The sequence below is a fragment of the Tiliqua scincoides genome, chromosome 1 (genome assembly GCF_035046505.1).
Source record: "Tiliqua scincoides isolate rTilSci1 chromosome 1, rTilSci1.hap2, whole genome shotgun sequence".
Taxonomy (NCBI): domain Eukaryota; kingdom Metazoa; phylum Chordata; class Lepidosauria; order Squamata; family Scincidae; genus Tiliqua; species Tiliqua scincoides.
In genome coordinates this window covers 79,067,677-79,091,474 of record NC_089821.1, presented here as the reverse complement: position 1 = coordinate 79,091,474, position 23,798 = coordinate 79,067,677, and the positions used below count along the sequence as shown (strand labels likewise).

At 40.1% G+C, this 23,798-nt stretch overlaps 1 protein-coding gene across 1 annotated transcript in view; it reads right to left on the bottom strand.

Annotated features, from left to right (window-relative positions):
- SLC49A4 (solute carrier family 49 member 4) overlaps positions 1-23,798 on the bottom strand; it is an 84,906-nt gene that overhangs the window by 41,229 nt on the left and 19,879 nt on the right. The window contains exons 2-4 of the mRNA XM_066611770.1: positions 20,848-20,941; positions 10,735-11,003; positions 8,521-8,650 (exon numbers count right to left, since the gene is read on the bottom strand). Of these exons, the coding sequence (XP_066467867.1) occupies positions 8,521-8,650; positions 10,735-11,003; positions 20,848-20,941 (493 nt within the window). The remainder of the gene's footprint in view (positions 1-8,520; positions 8,651-10,734; positions 11,004-20,847; positions 20,942-23,798) is intronic.

Here is a 23,798-nt window from a genome sequence, read left to right as displayed (position 1 = left end):
GTTTTTCCACACCAGAAAAAGATTCTCCCCAGCCCCCAAGCAGCAACCATTAATTTTAAAAATATATATGGAAGGCAAAAACCTGATCATGATTTTTCCAAACAGAAATGTTTCTCCCCCCCCCCGAAGCAATACCTCCGTAGTAATTACAATGTTCCACAGTAGAAGAATTAGCACCTCCCCCCTCCAGCCAGTACAAGTAGAAATCTCTCCTGACCTTCATTGTAGCTGCTCTTGACCAGCCCCGCTCTCCATGTGCTCTGGACAGGGGCAGGGTGACCAGAGGTCATAACTTCCAAAGACCCCCCAGGACCCTGTCTCTCTCTCCCTCCCATCCCTGCCAGAAGCACTGAGCCTTCTTCCCTCCTATGCATGAAAAAACGTTGCAAACTGCTGGCTCGGGGGGCAAAGCGCGCCTGCCCCCCCCCCCAGCTACGGCCCTGCTTCATGGTTTTGCTTTGGGTTTCACGTGAATTTACAGTTGACAGAGTTGAGAATGGTTTTTTTTATTGAACTGAGAACTAACATGCATTAGAAACAATGAGAATTGGTTCAGTCAGTGATAAAAATGTATTACAGCCATTAATTCGAAGAACAGTATTTCTTCACTTAATTTGCTGCTTATGGTACACAGATGCCTGTTCCTTGATTATACTCCAACATTAGCAATTAAGTCAGGAATTGGAATGCAATCACAACTAATAGGTGTCAACTTGTGAGAGACACTGGTTGCAAATGAGAATATCGTAGGGGGCAAATTGTGTCAGTTTTGGCACCACTTTGGAAGGGGACAAATCTGTGAACTACAAGTTTTTGAACAATGAAAGAATATAGTGTGCCAAAGCAGAAAACTCAAAATGGCGCCCACCTTCTGGGAACACATTAAAAATAGGCTACTGATATAGACGATATAGTCCCTGATTTAGCAACAGGGGAAAATCATCTGCATGAACAAGAGATTTGCATGTGTATCAGTATTCACCCAGATCTCTGAATGTGGGTGAATCACTGAAATTGGTTTACAAAAATCAAATGACAAAAGAATCTGGCCACATTTATGCAGAATTTTTAAAAGTATAGAGTCTGACAGCACTACACCAAACCACTCGGAACCACAACTATTACATACACGCAAAAATATTACATGCATCCATATATGCAAAAATGAAATGCTATGTTCAAAATGCTAAAAATTAAAAGAAAAAATATGCAGAGGCAATCGTGCTTTAGATATATACTAAACCACTTTTAACACCCAATGTGCACATGTCAATAACTAGACTTAACTTATAAAATTCTGGTTTTATTTTTGCTTCCACATAAAGCTAATGCCTCAGCTTCTCTGCGGTCTCTTTAGCGCTTACCTCTACTAGATTAATTCCTACCATGTTTAAAAGATAAGCTTCCCATTACCTTGAGGTGCTATTGTAAAAAGCAGCCAAGAGGGTACAATGTAATAAGCATGCAAGCACTTGAAACATTTGCTTAATTACACTCTTCCTTTGTCAGAAACCCAAGGAGAAAGAGAAGGTTTGCCAAGTAAATTCCATCTCTCATTCATCAACCAACATCTGAGTATTTACTGCAGACATGGCAGAATTGGGCCCGACACTCTCTTATTGGGTTGGATGCCAGTTCTCTGAGCAAGTGCCCTAAGCAAATTATCTATGGAAGTGTCCTATACAGAAAAGTCTTTGACCTTTTTCAAATAAATAATGCTTCTGACCTACAGAAGCCATGTGAGGAGGAAACTATCATAGAGTCACATAAGCCAAGCACTCTCACCCAGCCTTTTAAAAGGATAGCTTTAGGCATTCATGGTACACTTCAAAGAAAATGCTTATATGCCTGGATGGAAAGCAGTGCTATTTTAATCAGGATTATGGCCAATAACTCCAAATTCCTAATGATATTACAAAAACAGTTTACCTTTTGGTCTATATCCTATAAGAAGAAAAACCTCAAAGTTGCCTGAGCCCAAATAAATCAATACAAATTATTCAGTTTGAATGCCTTTGAAAGGGCGACGATGAAAAAGAAAAGGATTTGAATGCAGTGATAGCCATCTCTAGTAAGACAGAAAGACAAGTTCCAGAAACTGCACTAAGTGATTCAGAGTTTTCTCCCTCAATTCACCTTTCTTTGCTGGTCATTGCTGGTGCTCTGAAAGCTACATCATCACCATCACCCTGTCAAATCAACAGGAGTTGCCAGAGAAGCTCCAAGAAACAGCTTTGGTGTAAATGAAGGTAACAAAAAGTGGTTCTTGGCTAAGAGGTGTTTGCTTCTTCCTAAACGCCTTCCATTTCAGAACAGCAGAGGAAGATATAACTTTACTGAACACTCACTTTATTTTATTACTTCTAAAAAAGATTTGAAAGCACCGCCATTAATTTAGCATTATTTTTACCGTTTGTTCTCTGCTGTGGATATAGTAAGCAGAGATATTGGATGTATAATGGAAGTGTTACTATTATGAAAGTTTCACACATCCACATTAGTCGTTTTGCGAAAGCTGCCTTGCTATGGGAAAGTATCATACAGGAGACCCAGTTTAATGGACTAATGGGAGGAAGTCTCCATTGACTTCAGTGCATTCAGATTCAATGGGTGTTTGGCATTAACATACAATGCAGAAGCAATGTTAGTACTCTCAATAGAAGAATCTGGAAGGATAGACCTTGTGACTCTAGGCTCCACTGAATCTGAACATAACTATAGGGCAACTTCAGATAGTGTCAGGAAACACTAAAATGGAAGGTGCTCAAGTGATTTGCAAACCTTCTTTCTACAGTGGAGGTGATATGCAAACTGCATTACCTGGATGAACATGAAGATGTGAGACTCACAGCCCCTATATAACCTTCCAGTGCTGGAGCAGCTGTTACGTGAAAATCCCCTTTTGCCTTTTAGTTGTGATTTTCTCTCTATTTGGTTATGTACTATGGACTAAAATATCATGCAGGTTAAACCTCAGCACACAGGACACAATCAGGTCAAGTCACAAGCTTACACAACCTCCACCTCCCTGTGGTTACACATTATAGGAGGAAGTCTGGCGTCTTAAATCCACCTCCCTATGATCACACATTATAGGAAGAAGTCTGGCATAGTAAATCATTGTTTAAGTGTTTCCAACATTACTGTATTCTTTGTATTGTTTTAACGCCATCACTGCTTAAGTACTGTATGCAAACCTGAACTGCCTTCTTGTGTTGGTATTGTTTAAGTTCCCCCAGCTAGGAAGCCAGACATTTGACCCCATTGAATTTTGCTGATAAGGGACATCATAAGAACATAAGAACAGCCCCACTGGATCAGGCCATAGGCCCATCTAGTCCAGCTTCCTGTATCTCACAGCGGCCCAACAAATGCCCCAGGGAGCACACCAGAAAACAAGAGATCTCATCCTGGTGCTCTCCCTTGCATCTGGCCTTCTGACATAGCCCATTTCTAAAATCAGGAGGTTGCGCATACACCTCATGGCTTGTACCCCGTAATGGATTTTTCCTCTAGAAACTTGTCCAATCCCCTTTTAAAGGCGTCCAGGCCAGATGCCGTCACCACATCCTGATCTTTTCAATGTTTTCCCTGCTGTGTGGTAGTAACGAAGCTACCAGCACTGTCTGTAAACCCCTTTTTAAGAGAGGGCTTCATCCCACATGCTCTCTCTCTCTGGCTCTCCCTCCAAGGACCAACACATCTGTGTTGTGTCAGACAGTCCTCTACACAGGACTCTCCCCCCCCAACTGCTCTACAGGACAGGTAACTATCTTGCGCCTGAAACTCCCTTCTTTCCCCCCCTTTTTCTCCCCTTCTCTCCCCATCTTTAGTTAGCAACTGGGTTTGGCAGATCAGGGACCCTTAAAATCCTTCCCTACAACCTTTCCCTTTTCTAATTTCCTCAGATGCACCAAATACTCTTTACATGCAACCACCATAAAAGCTAGGTATACTAGATTCAAGTACTAGGACCAAGAAACATATACTTATCATTTTTCCATGTGCATTGTTTACCTTTGTGCTTTTGTAATAAAACTATAATCTTTTATTAAAAGTTATCTTTGTCTCAGTCTCCTCTTTAAGCTAAAGGGAATTTCTCTGCATTACGCCGTCTTGTTATCCAGCCTGCGATCCCGAGGTTCCAATAAGGGTAGTGTAATAATTCCCCTAAACAAAACAGCCCTTTTTACATTACAGTAACACAGCTGTAATGAAGCCCCAAGGTAAGGGAACAAACATTTCCTTACCTTGAGGAGGCTTCCATGACTGCCCTCTACTACAGGATGCATCGCACACCTGGTTGGCATGGCTGCATCAGTGCTGGAAAGCTGGATAGGACAGTGCTGGAAAGCCCTCACTCAGCATTGTCTTTTCAGCCCAGCTGTGCAATGTTCATTTTTCAACAACCCCATCTTATACATATCGCTCTGAAGTAAATCTATTGAACTCAATGGGACTTACTCCCAGGTAAGTGTGTATACGATAGAAGCTCAAGTTTCCTTAAAGACATGTGAACACAACTACATACATAGATATTTCTGTACTGCCTTTCTCTCTCTCTCTCTTTTTTTTTAATAAAGGCAGCATTCAAGGGGTTTACATAGGCAGGCAGTCCTCAAGCCTGCTCTTTGTTCTTTGCCAGTCGACCTGCTCATGCACTTCCTCGCACTCTCACTGCAGTGGCTCACCAACTCAGCAGCAACTCTGTCCTGCCACAACGGGTAACAGCAGCTCATCAGCCTGTTATCTGTCTCCCATTCAAAAATGAGACCATGGCTGTTTCTCCTTAGCTCTTCAGGAGCTCAACCATCAGACCACATCACTTGCCACCCATCCAGGAACACCAAATTCCAAAATTAATGAAGCTAGGGGAAAGAGTTAAGACATTCTCTTTAAAAGCCTGTTTTCAAACATCTTCTCATAGGCAGCATGGAGTTGAATTTCTCTACAACTATTCTGATACAGAAAGCTTGATATACATAGTCATCACCGATGTTCATGTCAGTTTTCTTATTAAGAAGAAAATGCAAAATTTTCCTTGTTTCATACTCGCTCATTCTCTGCTTAACCTTTTCAAAATTACCAACTTGTCCACCAAGCTGGCAGAATTTTAACACTTCTTCTTTCTTTCTGGACTTGACATTCAACACTGCACCTGCTTAATTTACAGAAGCACTTGGCTACAAAGGCTCTATGTTGCACGCAATCTGGCTTTTAAAAATATACATAAAGATAGATTATTTTCTACACTATGTCTAGAGAAGGTAGAAAATCCACCATGGTGTAGGAAAAATGGTTTGTATATCTGCAATAAGATATCATGCTTTGTTAGAAGTCTCACCATTGTACCTGTACTTGGCAAACACTACAGACTTTGAGGTAAAAGACCCAATAGAAACTCTCTCCTTCCAGTCATCTTTGTTCCAATTTCCTTTCTTAAAAAATATGTGTATTTTCATTTTTATTCTCTAGGTCAGCATTTCCCAAACTGTGGACTGGGACCCACCAATCAATCTGGCAGTCTGCACTTATTCTCAGTGATCATTTCTTCATATCATTTTTCAGGAAATGTAAATACAGTGGTGCCTTGCAAGATGAAATTAATTCGTTCCGCGAGTTGTTTCGTATTGCGAATTTTTTGTCTTGCGAAGTGCGATTTAAAACAAACCAAAACAAAAAAAAATGCAAAAAAATTAGTCTTGCAAAGCACGGCCATAGAAAAATTCGTCTTGCGAGTCACCAAAAAAATCACAAAAAGCTTTCGTCTTGTGAGGCATCACTGTATTTGGCTATCTGTCATGATATCAAAAGGACCAGTCACATTTCTCAGGGACATCATATTAGTGAAGCAAACAACAAATTTGTTTACTTTTGCAGTATTAGTTTCAGTTTTTGAAAGTAGAACAGACAGAAACACAACCAGTATTTAAATCTATATAAAATCTCACAATTTTCTTTTCCCTTTTACAAAGGTTAGTAAATTCAAGTTTTACAGCACACCACTCAACTTTCCAGATATCCCAAATTCAGCGTTACGAGTACTGTAAACAAGCATCCATTTTATTAACATAGCTCCCAGATGGAGCCTTGTCAATAGGCATTTTATATTCCACCTGCAGATCCAGCTGTTATTCAGGTTTTTATTTGACAGTAACATTTTTACAACACAGCCTGGAGGCAGACAGGGATGCTGGATCTCATATGACAGCACAAATAAGGGTGAAAACTGTCCTTAGTAGAAATTACTACTCCTAAGTATTTTGGCCACAGTCCATATTGATGGCTACGGCTAATTCGGTTTTTAAGCATAAAGACCGGTTGGCTGTACTGGTCCCAGAAAGAAAGAGATATAAAACAGCCTCTTACACTCAAACCAGATACAAGTTAAATGTTTTGTTTGTCTTGTGCTTTTCCCCACTTAAAATAGCAGTAGGGGGATGGGGTATAATTAGGACTGGAACTGCAGAATATCAGGAATGGGCATTCCTTGACTTTCCTTTTGCACTGTGGTATTGATCCTGGTTGCTTCCTCAACTGCTATTTTAAGGAAGGAAAAAACCAGAAATGACACCTTTAGAGTCATGTCTCTTTTTATCCCTTATTAACAAAAAGATTATTTTTCCTTGGTGCCAAAGCTATCTAGTAAGGATTTATTTTAGAGACTATCTTGCCTTCAGTTTGCAAAGCCAGTAAGGAGATGACTTAAGATGAAGCTGCATGCAGGCCACAATTTCACAGAAGTGGAGAAAAATTTTTAATGTAGTATTGGGTGCAAAACTACATCTTCGGAAAAAAATCTCTGCATAAAAAACAAGCAAATGTTTGGCTCTGTGGCTCCCAAACTGTGTGCCATAGCACCTAAGGGCACCATGAAAAACACATAGGGATGCCAGGGAATGAGCCCGGTGGCCTCTTCTTACTGGTTTGCCTGTGCCCCATCATTTTGATCCACAAGAGATGTCGCGCAATTGAAGATGGTGACGGCAGGACAGCCGGATGATGGCACCACTGCAACAAGGCTCCGTAACTGCAGGGTGGTGTGACCACAGTAAGTCTGGGAACCATTGGCTTTGCTCTTAAGCAACTATTAAAGATGCTCAAGAAAGTGCACAGGCAATACCAACTGAAATCTCAGCAGCCACCAGAATCAGTGGTAGATTTTCAGGGATCATAGGTAGAACTTTTAATGTCTTTCACAACTCTTTGCGCATTCTCCATTACCAGCAAACAACAACAGTATTTATATACCGCTTTTCAACAAAAGATCACAAAGCGGTTTACAGAGAAAATCAAATCAAACCAGAATAAATTAAACAAAACAGAAAACAGTCAAACTGATTTTGTTTGCATGATTTATACAGGCCACAGAACAGAGCTTTTCCTGGGACAGGATTTCAATTGTTTTATTGCAGAGATAATTAGGCTTTAATATAGGAGGGCAACTCTGAGCTATTTTGGTACATATCTGTGAAACAGAAATTCTCATAGATTGCCCATCTAACTGTACACACTTGTAAAGTACTATGAACTAACTTGTCGGTTTGATGAAAAAGATAAGAGCCAGGGAGAAATGTATCTCACACCCCTACAGGTTTACTGAGCGAACACAATATTTGAGAATGCAGGAATTCTAATCCTTGCTAGAATTTAAAAAAAAATTACTGAGGGACAGTTCTTCCTAGTCTAGGTTCAGTGCTTGTGGGAAGTGTGTTCTCCTTAGGATTCATTTTCTTTCCCATCCCACTCTATCTCCACCTGCCTGGGCACCACAGGGAACAAAAGTAGGCATCCCAAGATTCCCATCCAACCCTCTCTCTCTCTCTCTCTCTCTCTGTGATATACTTTAAACAAGCTCCAGAGAGGGACAGGTGGGCAAGCAAAGGCTCCAAACAAACGATATATCAAATCAGACCATTAGCTAGTGCTGTCTACTCCATTCAACACAGAAGCTCCAAGGTTTCAGGCAGAGGCAATTCTCAGTCCTGCTACTGAGAGCCTGTTCAGTGAAGATAATTTTCTGTGATCTTCTTAATGCAATGAATGAGGAAGAGGCTGATAGCTCTGTGGAAGAGCCCCTGTTTTGCATGCAGAAGGTCCCAGATTAAATCCCTGGTCAGAAACTCTGGAGAGCTACTTCTAGTCAATGTAGACAATCCTGGGCTAGGAGGACCAATAGCCCAACTCAGAATGAAACAGTTTCCTGCATCACAAAGTACTAGGGCTACCACGGAGCTTTTTCCTGTGATGCTATGGTTTGCAGCCTGTGTGCTCACACGCCAAGGCAGAGTAGGGGAGAATCAGGACTCTAGTGAGTCCTAGGCCGCACAAGGAATGATTATCCCCTATATATTGGATACAGTTTGGGTTTGACTGATAAGAAAACTTGGCTTTTCAACCCTCTTTGGCTTATATAATTCTCATTCAACTGCATAATTTATTCCGTGTACATTTTTTAAACATTACAAAGGACAGATGTCACTCTAATCTCCTATATCAAGCCAGCCATAGTATACGTACCTTAAAAGTCTACAAAAACTTCTTCTGTAGCTAAGCCTCTGGCTAGCTGCAGCCACACTGGGTGGAAATGGAGGGCGTGATGGGAAGTAGGCTAGTGTTGCAGAGAATATCAGAGCCACAATGCCAAACTCTAAAGGGATCAATTAAGAAATCAAGCAAAAAAACAAATTATGGCAATTGATAAACATAATTAAAGTAGTATGCAGTTTGATCCACAGGAAAACTGTATTCAAACCACTTTAAAAGTGAAAGTGGGTGCATTGGGAACAGCAAAGAATGCAACATACAAATATTTAACTAGCTAACTACATTATGGTATGAATACACACATTACACTGCTTGCTCACCAAGTCCCCATCATCTGCAGTCACTGCCAATCTCAGTATTTTAAATGTCAGGCAGCTGGGAGAGACTTGGAATCAAGGATATGGTGGTTGTATGCATTTCCTTGCCTGTTTTAAAAGGACAGCATTGCTCTTTTTCCTGGTTAGCTATAGCAGACTGTCCAGCATGAAAAGACAGGTAACTAGGACAGCCCTGTGCTATTTTCAATAAGTTATGTGCTTTTTAAAAAGTTTTGCCAGATAAATTGTTCTTCATACTAACCAATTCACATCAGGCTTATTGAAATTCAAGTATTTATCTTGGGGAAAAATCAATTCACCTTTATATTAACTTTCGTAATATGTGGCCAAAGTGGTGTCAGGGGTAGGCCAGGTTGAATACCGGTCCACAGCCCACACTATAATGATAGCCCATCTGATCAGGTCAACCCTGAAACCCTCAGTATTGATATCAGTGGTAGCGTCCAATATCCCCATCAAAATGTCACTGGGGAGCATAACTTGGGGTCCTTTTCACTGCTTTGTGTAAGAACTCCCAGCAACTTGCCCCCATTCTGCATAGTCACTTGCTATTCTTCATGCAACCAAAGTAATACAAATGCACACAAAATTGTCATATGCAAGTCTCCCTTTTTATCTCCAGCCAGCAATGTGGAGCATGAAATTTTTTATATGAGAAAGGCTCAGCTCCTGCAGACATTCATTTACATTTTTAGCTTATGCTGCTATTACAAGGCCAGCATTATTGCACCATAGCCCCATATGTTAAGTTCTTGGTGGTTCTCCTGTGGTTTCACCACAGCCCTAACCATGGAGTTCTTGGTGGCCCCTCTGCCCTGGAGATCTACCTTCCTTTAAAGATTCATTAAAGACCAAGCATCATCTTGTTAAAAGGGAGGGCTGTAACATTTCATGCTGAAACACTAATAATTGAAAAAACAACTTCTGTGTTTATACACAAAGGACAAGTTCTGCTGGAAATAGGAACTTGCTTATTTGTTGATTAAACTTATATCTTGCCTTTCTTATTAAATAAAGGCATCAGAACAGTCTTTATTTTCTAGGAATGACTCTATTAACAAGACTCTAAATTTCTGTTAGACCTTGCTCATGAAATCATTCCTGAAGAAGGAATGGCTAGTCTCTTCTGGTGCAATGCTTTGAATTTCGTCAAAATCAGCCTAAGGTTCACTAGCATGGGCTGAGCAGATTACCTATGCACCCATAAAATGAGGTAAAGATACTCTGCCGGCAATTCAAACTGATTAACCACAGAAAGTACAACCACTTCTAGATTTTACTAATGCATGAAAAACTGATTGTGTAAATATGGAAACCTGGAACAGAGTGCATTTGGAATCCAAAAGCCAAATAGGAAAACACCTGAGCTAACACCAACCTATCGCATAATTGACTGCAAGCTTTCAAGTTCTCCAGACTGAATCTTAAGCAAAGTGGAAAAAATTAAAAGGGGATGGGAAAGAAACAAATTGAATCATTTCTATTACATTAATTCTATCTCCCCCTCTCTTTTTTTAAAATCTAACATCCAGCCAGAAGAGTTCCAGACAATGTGAAAGCTTGTTTTGTGAAATGTTAATGATCCTAATTAAGATATTACCCTTCTTTGGCTTTTGGATTCTTTTCTAATGGACCAACAAAATATTTATGGTTTCTACATCTGGAACAACTTGTTGGTAGTTTTCAAGAAAAGAATAAAAGTAAGTTTTTGGCACTTTTGAAGGTGAAGGGCAAATATTATCAAAACTCCTGGTGACTGGAGATTTATTTCCAGGAAAGTCACTAGAGGGCAGCAGCAAACCCACAATAAGAGTGCATTAGGTGAAGAGTTAAACTACTTCTGCAATACCTGCATACAGCACAGTCTCAATGCGGTCCTTGATATGCTCAGGGCTGCTTCCAGACTCAAGTGGAAGGGTTGCTGTACCATTTGGCCCTGGAACCAGCAAGGGCCCAACTAAAAACGCAAAAGCTCCACCAAGGTAGCCGATCAACGATGCAACAGCAGTAGCAGTGGCCCGTTCATCTGGTGAAAACCATGTTGTAGAGAGGAATGGAGCAGCACTCGTTACAGTTGGACCTGCTAAACCATTTAACAGCTGCCCTCCATGAATCAGCCTATAGAGAAAACAGAACACAAATATTTACAAGCGAACTGCTTAAACACGTTGGGTACAAAGTTTTTGGTACTACACAAGACAAGGATGCTAAAAAGAAGAAAGGAGAAAGAAAAGAAAATACTCGATATTAAGATGCCTATAACTTACAGAGCAATCTTATGCATATCTACTCAAAAGTCAGTTCCACTGCATTTAATAGGACCAGGCAAGTACATATAGGATTGCGGCCCTGGGCTCCCTGTGAGAAGTACAATCTCCTTCTTGCTCCTGCTATTCATTCATTCAGCTCAGATTTTCAATTCTACATCCAGTGGTAACCTGCAGCTTTAATGCTCTATCCCTACGCTGTCTTAGAGCCCAATCGTGTGTTCGGTGGCACGGCTCCGTGCTGCCAAGCACTGCCACAAACGTGCCGTAAGGCCTTTGTTAGCCTCACCACCAGGCTCCCGCCTGTGCAGCCCAGCGCCAGCTGGTGCTGAGCTAGCGTGGGGCAGTTGCCCAGCTTCCACAGCTCGGCGATCTCCCGGACCGCCGAGCCGCAGTACAGTAGGCGGGGGCAGGGATGAGGAGGCGTGACGCGGGGAGGGGGCAGGTTGGAGGCGTGGCAGGGAGGTGTGATGCAGGGAGGGGGCGGGCTGAGGGTGTGCCGGGGGAGGGAGGGAGGCGGGTCTGCGGAGCTCTGCTCTGCAGGATCCAATGCGCTGGTGTAGGGCTCTGCGCCCTACATGAGTGCCTTTACCTTACCGCTGACATTTTGGTCGGCGGTAAAGTTAGTAGCCCCATTCCGGGGCTGCTTCCCTTACTTGGAAGAAGGGGACAAAAGTCCCCTTCTCCCGAGGCGCCTCCGGCAGTAGCCTGGGTGCACAGGATCCGGCAGCAGCCCTTCTTGGTGCCGCCAAGCCTGGGTGCCCCAGGCAGCTCAGGATTGGGCTGTTAGTCTTCTCTTATTCAAATTTCTGCCAGTTTATTTACACACTGCCTGGAGATCCTTCCACTTAAACTTCCTCCAAGAAACATGGTTTCCAATGTTTCCTTCCTATCTTTTCCACAACATTTCTTCTTTTTCCTTAACTCTACTTTTAATTTCCATAGCACTATTTTACTCTTTTGTTTTTCCCTCCAGATTTATTCTATCTACATAACATCTCTAAGATAACCAATCCAATAACTTTTATTGGCAAACATAATACATGTGGCATCAGCCAACTATAACAAAAAATAAAATACAACACATTAACCATAAATGGGCTTAAGAAGTAGGCTGGATATGCTTGAAAGACAGTGAGACTAAAAATTTAGAAACCATCTCCATGTTGATTGAGAAAAAATTTAAAGTTCTCTAAATCCAAGGACCCATCCCTTTTTAGTATGTATAAGTCATGCCAAATAGGTGGAACAGAAACTACCATGTTAAGGGCAGTAGAACATAATGTATTGGATAGTCTAAGATATACCTTTTTTTCTTTTGATTGACACTAGAAAAGAGAATATACCAATATTTGTTTCTTGGATAGTCTACTAAGCAGCCTTACTGATTAATCTGTTTCTTCTTTCAGGATTTCTGTCCATCCTCACCTCTGCTGTCAACCTTATTGATATCAGTGCGACAGTCACTCTTTAGTGATCTTTGCACTGGCTTCCTCTCCCTGTCACATTCTGTCCAAGCCTCTCCTTTATACCTTTAAACATTTTCATTCTCTCATTTACCTTTCCCTCCACGTTATCGACCTCATTTTCTTCACTTATCAGCAATCAATCTACCCTCTAAGCCCAGAATTTCTATCCCATCCCATGCCCAAGCACACTTTTTTTAGTGTGCTACCAGCATGTCTATTTTTACCAACCACCACCTTGGTCCCATCTATCACCATCTTTCAGAAGACTAAAGATGCATCTCTTTGCTCAAGCGTTCTCCATATAATTTATTTCCTCTGACTTTTCTTGCATGCTACGTATGATTCTTCTTAGATTACAGATACAAGGCAGACACTGTATTTTTCCTTTCTGCAAAGTGCCTACTCCAGTTTCAGGCACTTCATATACAAAGAAACATACAGAGAATGGAAGAATACAGGAGTGTGAAACCATGTTACCCAAAATGGCAAGACACAGAGGGAAAGAAAATTTAGGGACAGATTCCAGATATCATGTGAAGGTTCTGATAATGCTGAAAAGATGTCAGTGTGGTGTTAAGCAACCATGTGCTCTTCTGGAGCATGATACAAAATTAAATTCCTGAATACTTGACCAATTATTAAACATTTACAGTACTTTTTCACATAAGTACTGGTCTGCTTCCAATACAGTCAATGATCTCTCAACAAAATTCCCAAAGAAGCTTATCATCATCTAATGCAAGTCATTCCCTGTCCTATAATGAATGGCATATCTCTACAGATACTGAACCTTCCCGTTACACCAGTGACTTGATTTCAGGGATGATTTAGAAAACTAAAATCTGAATTAGCAAAACTGTTTTGGACAGAGAGGTGTAATGCTGTGACTGCATACTAAAGAAATCCATCTCCAATAGTCTGGTGGCCTAGCAGGCTGTAATAAGAACAGACACAGGACTCCCAGACTTAGTTACCACTTCAGGATATATACGACACATAAAACTCCTAACAAATCTTTAAATTAATGACGCTGTTTCTACTTAAGCTGGATAAAAGTGTGGTAAGAGTAGAAAGAAAAGAACTCTCATACACCCATATTCACCCATATTTAGGCATAGGGTTATTCAAAACAGGAGTGTACCCTCACTTGAAAATAGTAACCCTGATGCTTCAGGGAATTATGATATTGGCAAATTCATATTCTAAGCCTGAATATTAAAAGTTTTGTTCCAAAAGTTTAGTCATTCCAATTTGACCTGGAGACACAAATCATTGCATCAGAGCCCAAACTTAGTTTTGTGCAGTGAAAACTGAAACACTCCTCATGGAGATGTAAGAAACAGCAGCACCCACAACCACTGCTTTTTTAACTCTTTTTCTTCTCTCTGCTGCTGGATCTTCTTTTGTTTATTACAGTGGATGTCCAAAGTTTGGTGAACATCAAACATTCACATGTGAATAGTGATAACCTCAAAGCAAATTTGTGAATGTCTGGAAATAGACACACTTTCCTCCAATTTCAGCCATGCATCATGAAATGGCAACAGTCACATATATAGTGCAATCCTATGTATGACTACTCAGAAGTAAGTTCTATCAAGTTCAATAGTCTAGCTAAGTGTGCACAGGATTGCAGTTTCAGGCAGCGATTAACACCCACCAATGTATCTCTAAATATTCAGACATTCACACATTGCCAAGGACTGTCAATACTCACACATAAATGCTGTCACCAAATTTCAAACATCAGCAAAATCCTGCAGGGGAAAAAAATCTATATTTTTCAGATAACTCAAAACTCAGTGAGAAAATAAATTTAGATCCCTTCAATTTTCCTTTTCCTACATCTTTTCCTGCTTCCTATTTGGTATGAGAATTTTGGGGGGAAACCTGTGGTAGCACCATGCCAATTAAAACTCGCTTTTTAATTGAATGATATTCTGTGAATCCCAGTTTTAGCATTTATACTCTTACCGTCCTTAGTCTGAAAGCCAAGGAAATTCTTGATGTCAGCCAAGCACCTTGGGTGTAGGACAATTCCACCCAGATGAGTAATTTCTCAGATGCTACATACTCAAAGCAGGTGACATGGAGGTTCACATGGGCAGCCAAGTATTTTTTATAATGGGGAAATGCTTTCATTTCAATGATCAAAGGTCATTTTCATGAACATTTTGCAAAAGTAGTAGCTACAAAGAAACCAAGTGGTAGGCCAGTGAACAAGTGGAAGAGTGATATTCTGGAAGTGAATACTGACCACCAACCATCTATAACTCCAATAGCTTCATTTGCCAGCATTTAACATTCTTAAGCATCACAAACACCAAACCCAGGAGCCTCACGTTGGGAAAGATGTCTTGTTGAAATCTCTCCCCCATGTGTTTGTATTAATGCACTGATACATGAACTCTGCACAATTTAAGCTACTTTTCACTGGTTTTCTGTGTATCTCTACCTTACCTTCTTCGAGAGACAGACAGAAAGGAGAGACTCACAATGTAGTAATTTACTACTATTCCAGGAGACAAATTTGCAGCAGCTAATACAGCTGACAGAGAAATATGAGCACAACAGTATCAGTGCATTTTGCTGTTTGTTACTATGTCCTGTTATCGCTGCAACAGATTTCAGCCTGAAAAGCCTATCGGAACCTTTTCCTACAGATCATCATCTCTGCTAAAAATTGCTCCAAGATTAGAAACATTTGTTCCTGTTAGTTTCACATTTTCTTCGTGTTTCTATTATCCAGAAGGAGCAAAGAGCAACTGCATTTTTGTCACTGTCTCATACTACAATTTAAGTTTGATTCTTTAATGCAAGATGTCTTTTGTATGAAAGATGAGGATAGCAAGACAATTTTGTTCAGCGCTTGGCCTGATAGGAAAGCATTTTTAAGACTGGTCAGGCTAAGAGTTGCATTTTGATCGATTTCTGTATCTTGTGCTCTGCTCTCTGGTCTACACATTATTTTTCCAATAGTCTGTAAATTATTTTCAGGTACCAGGCATCATAGTGAGGATTGAGGGTTCAATCCCACAGTGTAAAATACTTTTCATAGTTTGAAACCAAAATTATGAAAGAAAAAGGGGGGAATTTCAACTGAGAGAGTTATAAAATAAATCAATTACTTCTGCCTCAAGACTAAAGCCAGCGAACAAAAAAATCTGATTCCCCCCCCAAGTTTAGCAACATATCAAAATCAAGTATTTAGCATTATCCATTGATCAATTTTTCACTGAACTAATAAACACAGTAAGAAAGTGCACATTCGAAGAGCTAGGCAACTATGACTCTGTTTATACACATCCCACCCTTCGATTCAAGAGTGCCTCAAGTTTTTGCATGTCTAAGCACCGGAGTTCATCCATTCCATCTGGTTCTAACCCAGGCTTGCAGAGAGGAGAAACAGGGATAAATTATATTCTCCTTTTAATAATATTAACAAATGCAGCTTAGGATATTCAAGTTCTTGCTTCCCACGTCACAGTGACAAGATACATGTCACTTTTGAATTTGCTACTCTTATCCATTGCTTTTCTACCAGAAGTCATCTGGAATCCATGAGGTATCAAAATAAAAGTCACACTATAAAATTTGCATTTCCACTTCATTTTCCCATGGTGCAATCTGCAAAATGAAAGGTAAACAAGTCCTCTTGCTTCTGATCACACACTGATTATAATGGATAGAGCCAATTGGAACTCTTCATGGTCAGTAAATAAATGTGGATAACGAAAAATGTACAGGTCATGTCTCGTTATCCGCTGGGGTTCTGTTCCAGAACCTCTATGGATAAAAAAAATCAGTGGGAAAAAAACACAGTGGAAAAATAGATTTAAAGACCCAGGTTTCTTGCCCCTCCGTTGTTCCTAATAAGGTTCAATCTTGACATTCACAGGGGTTTGATTCTGAGACTCCCTGCTGATACCATAAAATGTGTTAAATAAAAGCAATTTTAAAAAAATTAAAAAGTGCGTCCCTTTACAATTGTGGTTTAAAAACAGCTTTTCTTACTGCTGTAGAGAGGCAGTCAGAAATGCAAAAGACCCCTTGCCTTTGCCTGGCTCAACTGAAGCATGGAACAATCACTTGCATGACTCTCTCTAACAGTAAGAAAAGCAGTTTTTTAAAACTGATTTTAAAGAGAAGCATTTTTCCCCTTCTCAGATCAGAACATTCCTTCTCATTTGCAGTGGCCATTTGTGTTGAGTCAAATCTGAGTATAAAAAATCTGTGTACAACAAGGTTGGACCTGTATACAGGTGAAGCCTGTTTACCTGTGGGGTTCCATTCCCAGACAACCACAGATTCTGAAAACTGCAGATAACAAAATCTGTGGTTTTCTGAGCCCACCTGAGCTCCAAAAGTGACTAGTCGTTCTGAGCCTCAGAGAGGCTGCACACTGCCTCTCTGAGGCTCAGAATGCCACCTGGAGCCTTTTGGGGGCAACTTCTGGTTTTCGTCAAAAACCAGAAGTTGTTTTAAAAAGGCTCCAGTCAGCATTCTGAGCCTCAGAGAAGCCACATGCAGTGGTACACGATCTCTCCAAGGCGCAAAAAACTTACCAGACGCAAAGGGAGGTCTTCAGTGGGGCTACTGATGAGGGATTGGCATCTGCGGTGAGGTGATTCCGCAGATAAAGAGACCCCTCCTGTAAATCTCAAGTTTTGGAGTACACTACTGTGTTAGTCTGGCATGCAGACTAATTTTACAGTGGACTGTATTCAAAAGAGCAGAGCATTCCACCTGTGAATGGGTTTGCTCAACTCTTTCTATCTGATTGCAACTCCCTGGGATCCATTTTACGATCCATTTTATGAGGGACGATCTACGGCAAAGTAGAATGGGATGCAGCAGGAGAGGAAAATTATTACTATTGTTATTAATATTTATACACGGCTTCTCAATAAAGTTATCAGAAATCAGAGGTCATTTTGTGCAAGCAGAATGCCTTTCTGTTTGTGCTAGACACTATTAGATGCAAGACAATATATGAAGTGGCCCTTACTCACCACTGGCCACTGGCTTTCATAAGAAATACTAATCTGAATCAATTACAGCCCAAACCTAACCTGCGCCAGCACAGCCAGGTTGCATGGCCTGCACTATATCAGTGCAGGGTAGGAGGTGGCTAGATGTCTCATTGCGGTAAGGGGATATATTTCCTCTTACCATATGCAATGCCCCAGCAACCCTTATAGGGTTTCTTGGATCCATGAATGCTATTCAGCTGGCACAAATCCAGGATACCCCAAGCAGGTCTGCCTGGCCCAGGAAGAGGTTTAGGGTACAATGGAGGTGGCCTCTGCCAATCCCACCCCCAACAGGGCCCAGGCCCTCATTTTGCCCTCCCCGGACCCCCTCCCCATCACTCTCCCTATAGCCCTGCACCACCCAGTGTAGCCTTACCTGTGCCAGCCAGTGCTGCTCCTGGATGCAGCGCTGGCAGGCTGGTACAGGCCACTGGGCAATCACTGCTGGCTCACAAGTAGTCACAAATATGCTTTAAAACACATTTGTGACACTCTGAGCTAGTGCAGGAATGGCTGCACTGGCTCAGGCAGGGGAAAGGATTTTGCTGTTAGTTCATATACGCTAATCAATTTTTCCGAATTGTCTCACAAGCAAATTCCAGCATGTCATTCTCTAAAATGTTACAAAACCTAACAAACAAAACACACATTAAAATGAATAATTGAAACACCCCTCTTTCAAAAACAAAAATACTATCACTGGTTTTATATTACACTACAATTTTCTGTCTTATACATTCTCTTTTTTAAAAAGAGAATACAAAATTACCATAATCACATTCTTAGCAAAGATGGATCATGTGTTCTTCATGAAAGCATTCACTTGAATCTGACAAGAGCGGTAGATATGTAGCTATAGTACTATAATAGTTTTTGTTACTTTACAAGTAGTTTTGCTTTGATTATAGCTAGAGATAATATCTAGAGAAAAATCCTTGGAAAATAGTTCTATTTTTGGCAGAAACTAGTATTTCTAATTACTAATAAAACTACGTATTTATACTGAAAAGGCTGCATGATTGCTAGATATTTAAAGGCTTGGGTTATTAGTTTGGTTGTGTTCACGGGCAATACAAATGCCAATATGAGTAATTTACAAGCAATTTTGCCTTTTATATATAATTTTTTCTATTAAGGTGGGATAATTCACTTAAATAAATCAATTTTTGCAAGTAAAAAAAGGCCAAATAAATGAAGCCACTTTTTTCTAAATAGTAAGGAAACAGGATCTATAGAAAAAGTGCAGCTCATAAGCTTTATTTAGGGACTCATTTCACCATCTGCTTCTAGCTAATTAGGAATGAACAAGCTTGAAAATGGCCGACCAGACTTGTGTTCATACTGAACTTGGTTAGTTTCTTCTTTCATTTGTAAGTAGTGCTTATTTGTTGTTTGAAAGAAAATGCATGCATTCTGAAACACAGCGGACTTCTGTTTTTGAAGTGATTAGAGGAGGAGGGGAATCTAACTTACTTTGAAACTGTTTCTACTGAGAGCCTGCCAAACAAAAGACAAGAATTTGCAATGAAACAAACACTGCAATACCAGGCCAAGACAATGGCATCTCTGTCAGACATCCTGTCAGTTAAAAGGCAACAACATAATGATACAGCAAGACCCCTGACAGCACAGTGACAAATTCTCTCAGATCCTCATATCATCATATGGCGTTATTGCACAGCCATCACAGCTGTCAGGTACTTGAGAATGCTTTTGCGGTCAAAGCTTCATCTAAGTTTGAAAGACAGGGGCAAAAAGAATCAAAGTTTGCAAACAACATGTGTTATTAAAACACCATCACAATATTTTTGTTTTCTTTCACAATGCCACACTTAAAGAGGACTACATGGTGTAGCTTTTCTCTCTCCATTGCAACACTAATAAGAAGCTATTCACGGAGGTGTTAAGAATTGCCCATTAACAAAAAAAATGAGCTGACTGAATATGAATCAGAGGCTGGATAGTATAAATGAAAACGGCATTATAAGAAAAGGACAAAATTAATAAATAACCATGCACTAGGGTGGCTTCTGGTGAGTAAAAAATCAATACGAGGTAGAGGCGTTTGAAAATGGCAAATGCGAAATAATGCGATAGTTGCATCAAAAAATGAAACAAAACAATTTTCACTAATAAAATGAAATAATCCCAATTTTACCCCTCAAAGCATTGCCTCATGGTCCCATTTTCTCTCCAAATGAGTTTCAAAAGCTTATTCAGGGCCTCTGAAGGCCAAGAAAGATGAAGCAAGATATCAAGGGTACATTTATCTTATTGTTACAGTACCAGTTTCCACCACTAGATGGCTTCAGCTTGCACTTTTTCAGAAGTCACTATGCTTCTCCCAGGGACTTATTCTCATAGCCCATTATCCAACTGCAAGAATGTGAGGTGTTGGGTGTTGCAAGCAACCACACAAGCGGTGGTTGTGTGTTAAAGGGTGCTCCTACCACTTTGTGCTAAAAGAATTCTGGGCTGGCCACGTAATATTGCCTATTGATGGACACTATGGAATCCCTCCTGTAAATATTAGACTATGTCTCTGATCTGTATTGTACGTGGATGTTCTAGATTTGTATGATTTTGTTTTCCCCCTGCTATTTTGCATGCTCCTTTGTACTGAAGCAGCTGTCTTCTGTGCTGTTTTCCATACCCCCTTGTTTCCCCCTACCAGGAACTCTGAAATGTCTGTGGGCTGTACCTGCTTTTACTGTATCACCTACATCACCTTCCTAGTGCACATATTCTATCTGAACACTTCAACACCAAGTAAATTTTTAAAAAGTTTAACTTGGAATAAAAACACATAGAACTGCTTTTTGCCTTTTTCTATTTTTTTATTAACCAAAATTTGCAAAATAAAAAACACATTTTCAAACATCTCTACTGTAGGGCTTAACATGACCCCATTCTCCCCTCAGTGTGTATATAAGGCAGCATAACAGACTGTTACAGAAAATGGAAATACAGAAAACTGGTTTAGACAGTTATGACTGGATCTTACTTTATTTAGTAACAATGGTTGGAAAATTATTGGTGTGAAAGGACAGCTGGGATAACCCTTTGAATTAACTTGTCTTTGTACCCAGGCTAAACTTTCAACACTACACTCTATCAATTTGGGTATGAAATAATTTAGCTTTGCATCCTACTGAATCCGCCCCCCCCCCCAGACAAAAAATAAAGCTCTTACCATTTTCTTGTTCCTCGGTCTGACACAGGTACACATCTCAGGCCAGCTCCCAGCACCATGAGAAATGATGTTAACAATACAGTAACCCTCAGGCCTAGATAGAAAAGAAGGGCAATTTTATTATATTAGCAGTAGTAGTAGCAAAACATGGGAACAAAAATGTAGTAATTGTTGTCAAACACAAATAATGCATCTCAGTAAAACATATCTAGTAGGACAGATATTAACCAGAAAGAAGAATTCTTTTTTAAATTCTATTAAATATCTGCTCATAGATATTGATCTTTCCTGGTTCAAAATATAAAAGCAATCTGAGGAGAGAAAAGGAAACTATATAATGAACTATGCTTTACCTACACCTTACTGAAGCACTAGATAAACTCCCAATTCAGAGCTACTCTGTGTACATGAAGTAACTACATAAAGAGATTTCACAATTGACTTTAAAGGAGAGGTCAGCTCCACACAGACAACTCTTGCAGACACAGACAGTTGTCCCATTTACTGAACACAAAAAGGAAGTTCTCTCTGGTAAAAGAGGGACATTCTCTGTACATATCAGTGTTTTTGTAGCTGCAAGGACTCATTTGATCAGGGAAATTCATATTTTTTGTGTCAGATGTGCATTTGAAAAATCTTACTAGAAGAACTGGAAAAAAGAATGTGTTTTGTCTCCTTTTCAGAAAGAGTTAAAAGTGTCCTCTGGTTTTTAAAACAAAGTTTTAAATCTAATCCTGGGGGGGGGGGGAAAATGCATTTCTTCACTGGAAGAATTTGCTTACTTGCCAATATTGTAAAAGTGAAGTAAAGATTGCTGTTTTCAAGTCCAATTGCCAGGTGCTTTGCCTAGCATTTTAGAAATATAATATTACCATCTAATGAATCTTTATGCATCTCTGTGCATCTGCTACTGAAGAATGAGATGCAATCAGACAGAACTGATAATTTTATTTTAATAAACACACTAGTCTATTTGCTATGATAGATATTCCCTTATGTTGCACACAAACTTAACCTGATTTCGCCTTCAGTTGCCAACAGATTGTGGAGAAATGTATGGCAAACCCTTGCACTTCCTGGCTATTGAAAGTTAGGCAGCAAAATAGGCCTATGGGTAGGGGTAGAAGAAATCATAAATATTTATTTAAAGTATGCTCTTCAACCAACAAGGTTCCCAAGAGCAGCTGACAGGAGAAAAAAAAATCAATCAGTGGAAAAACTATTACAATAGAAAAGGAATGCGCAGTGGTTGGGAGGAGGTGGTTAAGCCTCATTGACTGCTGCTTCTTCTACTCCTCCCCCTCACAGGAGAGTAGGTGGTTCTGGGGTTACTAAGAGGGGTCCCAACAGCTTGGTGGCAATAGGGTTGGCTTTTCTTCCTCAATGAGCTGATGGTTCTATGGGATAATAGCAGAGAGGCTTCTTAACAATTATATTCTTAAATACAGAAATATAAATACCTTCTGAGGAGAGGGTAAAAGGAAGGTGCTGCAAACATCAATGAAATGCACTGTTATCCTGCTTCTCACAGACTAAACATGTGGTTCAACAATTCTGGATAACTCAGTATATTTGGATTTTGAAAGGATCAATTTCAACAACACCCAGCCCTCTTCATCATGCAAAGTATCCCACACCGTGAGCAGAGACTGACAAACACAACTGTGGTGAGCAAGCAGGTCAAGGAGTGCATCTGCAGGGTAGGGGAAGACTTCCCACAGTGCTTTTCTGGATGCTGTACCTGGGTACACTGACCATAATGTCTGAAAAGGATTCCTTTGACCAATTGTCTTTGGGGACTGTGGCAGAAGAAGGGAGCCATCACAAATCACTACAAGAGTTCATCTGATCTGAGAGTCTTCGCTGATTCTCAAAAATAGTTCATACTTGACAGAATATCAGTGCATGTTTTTATGAAACTGGGAGTTTCATCATATGCTTTAAAGAACTGATAGTAAGGATTCATATTTCAGCCCCAGCTATTCTAGTGCATGCCACTAGGCTTCTGAACTACAGATTATAACAACATGTCAAGAACTTCCAAAAAGAGAAAAACCTTTTTTAAAAAATGTCAAGTAGGTAGCTTGATTAATGCCACAAAGCAGAAAGGTCACAGAACTAGCTGAGGGGCTGAATGGAGATCCTATACACTCTATAAAGAGTGACTACATCAAGGTTGTAGATCCTGCAAATTTACAGTACCAAAAAATAAATAAATCACAGTCTTTTGAAAGTTACTTTGGGGGAAAAAATCAGATTTCAGATCAGAATTTTAAAACACTGTACTTGATGTTGTGGACTAAACATTAGGGGCATGACTAGTATACTTCAGGTACAGTGCCCATTACCCAGGGGATTTGTACAGACTCAATAAAGCCCTGCTTGTGCCACCTTCCTTCACCTATGGGTGCCCAGAAGACTGTCTGCACCCATACCTGACAACCTTTAGGGTGAAAGGGTAGTCTTCATATTCTTCCATACATCTACCCAGTTCTCTCACTTTTCACAAGTTATTTGTGTTTATTTGGTCTATAGGAATCTTCTAAATGTGAGTACTGTGCCACAGTGAACTGCAATATATGCTGCAAGACAGAAATTAAATACACATTACACACAAATGTATGTAATGAAACCTGATGCTAAATGTATAAAAATAAGATTAAATGAAGAATAAGAAAAGCAGCCTCACCAATAGGGTTCTCTCTAAGGGAGTTTGGATGTCCAAGGAGTCAACTCAGCAATGAAGTCATATATCATCATTGGACTTCCGGGAAAGTCAAGCTCTTGTGCACAGCTTGGTTTCAAGCCCCACAGCTATGCAACTTAGAGAGAACACTGTTCACAGAAGAGAGGTTTTTTATTTCTAATTGGGTTCAAAATGTATTGGTTTGTTCATTTATTTTAAAAACATTTTTAACGTGCTTTCCTCTTTTACATTTAAAGGCCGAAGG